The sequence below is a fragment of the Pelmatolapia mariae genome, linkage group LG20 (genome assembly GCF_036321145.2).
Source record: "Pelmatolapia mariae isolate MD_Pm_ZW linkage group LG20, Pm_UMD_F_2, whole genome shotgun sequence".
Taxonomy (NCBI): domain Eukaryota; kingdom Metazoa; phylum Chordata; class Actinopteri; order Cichliformes; family Cichlidae; genus Pelmatolapia; species Pelmatolapia mariae.
In genome coordinates, this window is record NC_086244.1 from 14,753,868 (window position 1) to 14,759,867 (window position 6,000).

Sequence of the window (6,000 nt, forward strand, 5' to 3'; positions counted from 1 at the left end):
ACATATCCCAGCATGAACTGACAATATTCAATTAAAAATCAAAACTTGAGCAAAATCTCACTCAGGAAATGGTGAAAATGATAATATACTGAACATCAGGGGCTTAGATAATCATTAGATATATATAACAAACACTAACCTGGCGTGGTAGTTGTGGTGCCACGTGCTGCTCATGCTGTCCATTGCTCCCGGGTCCAGCTCCTGCTGGCCTTCATCGAGCTTCGATGAATGCCATGAATGAGGACGAGATGCCGGCTCAGTGCGTCTGTAGGGTGAAAACAGAGAGAGGGATTTAGAGTGTGTGAAGTACTGGACAGTGTGACCTCCATTTCTAAATGCTGTGATTAAGAGTGTGTTTTGAGGGTTATAAGCACGACATTAGTTAGCTGTGAAGGATAGTGCAGGGTAAGCCAGCCTCATCTCTATTTCTGACCCGACCCTAACATCATCAGCCACTACCATCCAAACCACATTCCAACCCAAACCCAGGTATCCCAATCCAAGCCAGACTCCAAGACTTATCTGCAAATCCAGATTGGCCATTATCATCTACACTCACCCCAACCCAAACCCATCTGTAATCCAATCCGATCCTAATCCAGAGTCCAAATCTAAGATAAAGCTAAAGATAAAACCTAACCTAACAAAAGTTCCAGGTCAGCCGCTATCAACCAAACCAAAAACTATTCTAACCTAAAACTCAAACCACCTCAACATTCAATCTCAGACCCGATTGCAGACCCGATTGTGACCTAAATTCCAATCCAATCCTAGCAAAGCCCTCAAATTCAATATAAACCCAATCCTAATCTAACCCCCAGTCCAAGATAAAGCTAAGCACAAAGCCTAATTTAACCCAGTTCCAGGTCAGCCACTATCATCAAAAATCCAACCCAGCTGTTACCCAAAACCCCCCAAATCTTAACCAAACTCCAGTCCAATCCAAGCCTAATCTACAAATTCAGGTAAGACACCATTATCAAAATCCAGCCCAACCCTAATCTAAATCTAACTCAGACCAATCTTAACCAACCATAACCTGAGCCCAACCTCCCTGTGGGTAATGCATTTAAAAGCAACACAATACAGGAATCACATTACATTTCACTCTAATCAAACAATGAATCAGCTGCTCAGCTGCTTGTTACACATGTGTTACACACGTTTTTTCAAGCATCTGCAAAATGGACAGAACAAAAAGCTTTCTTTTCATACGTTCTTGTACAACAATCGTCTTGCTGTATGGAGGATCAAATGTTCTTTTTCAAAAAAAGAAAAAAAAAGAAACATCATTTGCTTGAGAAATTCTTCCAAAAAGTCATGACAGATAGGCAAAACAGGCAACTCCCTCGGGGCTCTTGTTTATATGATATCATAATTTGATTTGTGGCATCATATTTAACCAATCAACTAAATATTTCAGCAGTTCAGTTGGTTTCTGGATATTCTTGAGGATCATGAATCACTGGAAGGTTAACAATGATCCAAAACAGCACATTTTTTGCCCAATTTTCTCTGAGAAAGTTGAATCAGTTATGGATAAACTGATGAATAAAACCAGTATATTTCTTTTTCTTTTTTTTTTGTTGCTTGGGGGGCCTGTTAAACATTTCTTGGTTCTGTTGAGTGAATCTGAATTTTGGTTCTTCTGTAGCGGTTTCACTTTATGCGACACTGTTAGGCTGACCTCAGACAAAGTTGACAAATTCATCTGTACTTTGAGCTAAACAGATGTTCGTGTACTCACACTAACTGCAATTTTTTTTCTAAAACTTTAAATTTAATGTAGCACAGCAACAGTTCTTATGTAATTCTCATTTACATGCTGTGTATTAGGTAGTAGTGAGGATTCTTACAAAAAGTTGCACCACATACAACATTAAACCACATTCCCAGTTTATAATTTAACCATATCTGTCCCCTTTCACTCTGCACATATCTTCATTCATAGAGCCATTAGATGCCTCAAATCACTGCAGGGATTCAACCCCTGAAAAGAGATTATTATCAGAGCTGGACCCCCCCCCCCCATATAAATTCAGCATTAAATATTATCCCACTGCGTCCTCCCACATGCGCACACAGCTGCACGGCCTCATTCCACTGAGATCTGACTCACCTTCTGCCTAGCTCTGCCTCTCCCTTCCATTTCCAAGGAAGGGAAAAAATTACTCAAGTGTTTCAATGAATGTACGACAACACCAGGAAATTTAATAATACACATAAAAAGTAATAATCACAATGAAAAGCTTTAAGACACAGCTTCCAAGTGGTCATTCATTACAGTGTTTTAATGTTTAACAATCCAGTAGGTGACTAGCTCTCTAATATGTGTAGTCACATTGTTATAACTTCTAGATAAGATATTCAATTTAGCATTCCTTTTTAGGATTAAGTTTGGGATAATTTCTATCCTCCTATGATATTTTAAGTATATTTCAAACCGAAAGGAAAATCTTGGAAGAACTGTTAGATCAAATAACACAGGACTTTATTTGACAGGCAGCATCTTTCTAACATGTGGCTAAAATGCAAGCTTAACAATACCCTGGGTGGTTGTTTAGAGGTTAGCGATCTGAGCTCAGATCAGTGGCAGCACCTATGATGACTTTATGTTAGACAGAGTCAAACTGAATTAAGAACAAGTGAAAACTAAAGTTATGTGGATGTTTCATGATGGCACAATCTTTTATTTTAGTAGATTTCTTTAGCAAAGTAATCTTTTCTGCAGGCTGTCCTCTCTTTCTCAGTGGTACCTCCAGGATGGGAGAAACTGCATGTACATTCATTTTAAAGCTTTGCATACCTGTTACCTGGAGGTTACAATATTAATAAAGTTAAGCTTGAAATGAGAGCAGTTAAAACAGCCACAGAGTCAAAATCAAAGTTTAGCTCCTCAGTAGCATATAAAGTGGTTAAGGTTGAAAAATGTTATAATGGACTCCATCACAAGCCAGAATGTAAAAATTATAAACCGGTGTCTTGACTGTCGTGATTTCCCACAATTTATTTTTGAATCTCACATGCAAACACACTAAATCGGTGTAAATATTGAAGCTGGTTAGAAAAAACACAGATATTGTTTCAGGGATAATTATCATATTTTTGTTTGCAGGGCTAAACTTTAGCACATCACCAACATCATACTCTGAACGTGTTGGCAGACGAGTTATGATTACAGAGATACTGACGTTAAAATAATTTCCCCTGATACTCATATTTGACATATCCTCCTGCTCTGTATTTATGCTCACAGATAAACAGGAAATGATTTTATCTGACTAAGTAGGAGACAGAGACATGAAAGCCTGTATGTCTCTGAACCACAGGAACCTGGATAATGACAGGACATGACTGGAATACCTCAACACTTTATCATCGCTGATGTACATATACACATTTACACCCTTTCTATTAGCTCTGCAGAGAATGTACTGAAGTTCACTCTGATTCTAAAGTATAACAAAGTGTATTTTTATCTTCATTTTGGCCCTGTGTTCACAGTAAGACGGTATTATCCCTGTCCCATACAATTTACAAAGTCAGTTGCAGTTAATTGGAAGATTCAAAGCTCACACACCAAACATTATTTAACAAATCCCAATATTAGGTTTAAAACCTCAGGAAAGACGTTCTAGTTTAGTCGTAGCTTAGAGAAGGTCCTGCTGGTTTTGACTTATGGTTCTCATTTTAGCTGGTCTTGATAGATTTGACTTGTTGGTGGGGGCTTCCTTTGGGATGTGACTGTGGCACTAAGCATGAATGCTCCACAAAATAAAAGCATTGATACAGTTACCTATTTTCCTCTTATTTGTGACCATTTTTAACCAAAAATGATGACTATCATTAATTAAATTAAACTCCAATAAGAGACCAGATAAAATAACTCCATATCTATGTTACTGAACAGGGAGGTTTTCTTTTTAGGGTGGGTTCCACCAACAATTTCTGTATGCAGGAATTCAGATGGAAAATCTCCAAAAGGAAGATTCTGAGACCCTAAAAAGGTCACTGGTGAGGTCGTCAATGTTACTGCAAGTCATAAACATCTCGACAGAGGGTCTAAAATTTTGCCCAAGTGACTGAGACTATGTCCAGATCATAGATGACACTTTCAAATCAATCTAATGTCTCAGTCTTCAAGGTCATGTCCAAGTAATTGATTAGGCATCATATGGCTGCTCTTCCCTAAACGTGGTTCTGCTGTAGTTCTCTTGCTGTTAAAAAGGAGTTCACAATGTTGCCAGGTTCAGCACATAGGTTGTGACCAATGGGGTTCTCTTGCTTTGAGATAACTTCTGTTATTAGTATTATATATATATATATATATATATATATATATATAAATAAAAGTGAACTACATTCAAGTCTTAATTTTTCATGTCTGTAGGTGGCTAAAGGTTATATCACAGTCCTAAATGTCAGAGCTGAGTCAGATGTTGACACAGAAAGTATTTGCTTGGAAAATCTGGCTGCAACCTTTATCCAAATTATCGATGCGTAAACCTGATTTTTTGTTTGATTCCTGAGATTCTCTGGGCTGTGGCTAAAGGTGGCTACAGTTTTTCTTAGATTTATCAGCAATTAACAATTCAGGCTTCCTGCAACTTAACACAAGTTAGATTAATGACTTTTCTCTTGTCTTCCAAGTCACTGCGTTTTTAAGAATTTTTATAGATGGATTAAGACGTTCTAATATTAGTTAAGGTTTTATTTTACAGTTGTCGACTTCAATATCTTTGAATAAGCAGCACAGCAATATGAACCTAAGTTTATCACAATCTCTCAGATGCACTTCCTGTTCTTTCTCCTCAGTTTCCTGTTTTCACTGCCACGCAATCCAATAAAGGCAAAAATTCCAGAAAACAATCTTTAAAAATATCCATTCATCCTCTTTGACTCTTGATTGTGGTTTGCAAGTACTGTGTACGTGCAAAGCTTGAATTTTGTTTAAACTATACAAACTTTTATCACAAGTCTTTTAGCAAACCGCAACCATTCCTAACCTCAAACAAACCAAATTCTGGCCTGTTTTCACGAACCTGTCTTTCGTCTTTGAGGACATAAATTTCTCATGACCCTGTTTTACCTGGAGGTGAATCTGAGGACTTTGGAGATGAGGCCGGTCGCCAGGCTGTTGACACTGGCCTCCGACGGTGACCGACACAGGGCCCCGTCTGACCGGCCCAGCTCCGTTTTCTTCTGCTTCTTCCTGAGCTTCCTTCGATAGAATGCCTCCAGCAGCTCCATGGCTTCGACTTACAGTCCACGTTATTCTAGTTTCTTCTCTATTGCTTTCTCCTTAAAACTTCCTGAGGTTCTTCTTTTTCTTTTAGAAAGTCCCGAGAAGATCCATTTCCAGACAGTTTATCCTTTGCTCCTTGGAACTCTTTGATGTGTTCCCTTCTAAAAAAACGTCTTTCTAAAAACCAATTTCTACTGAACTCCACTCAACTTCAACTACATGCTTTGCAAGACTGCCAAAATGCCATATCCCGTACAGAAATCTACTCTCAACTAAAATCTACTTTACTGAACTTTAATTCATTACTCCAACTATTGGTTGTCCTCTCCTGACATACTTTTCTTTAACTTCTAAAGTACTTTTTAGCTTTTTCCACCTTTTACCTCCATTCTACCTTGCTTCTATTCATAACTAACAAAAATAAATGTTTCCAATGTAATCTGCGTGTTTAAAAAAGCTGCAACACAAATCTATCCAACGGCCCTGTTTTGGAGGTTTTTTGCTCCTGTTTTCCATCTAAACTTCTGCAAAAAGTCTTGCGTCTACTGTCTCTATCGCCTGTCTGTCCCACTCTCAGATCTGCCTCTTCGCTCAACTTTCAGTTTGATGATGGCAGATCAGGTCGAGTCGGGCTGTGTCGGCCCCCGGCTCCCAGCTCGTTAAGCAAATGAAGCAATTATGCGTCATTAGGCTGCCGTATGATAAAAGCATGAAATAAACATCCCTGGCAAAGCTCGGTCTGGACAGTAGCTGTT

The 6,000-nt window shown here is 38.6% G+C and overlaps 1 protein-coding gene across 3 annotated transcripts in view; it reads right to left on the reverse strand.

Moving 5' to 3' along the window:
• The window catches only part of shroom3 (shroom family member 3), a 72,335-nt gene that overhangs the window by 29,072 nt on the left and 37,263 nt on the right, over positions 1 to 6,000 (reverse strand). For 2 of the 3 annotated variants that reach the window (XM_063463674.1, XM_063463673.1), the window contains exon 4: positions 140 to 265. In XM_063463674.1, the coding sequence (XP_063319744.1) occupies positions 140 to 265 (126 nt within the window). Of the gene's footprint in view, positions 1 to 139; positions 266 to 5,089; positions 5,861 to 6,000 lie in introns of those variants that run through there. The other variant, XM_063463675.1, reaches the window with a different exon arrangement.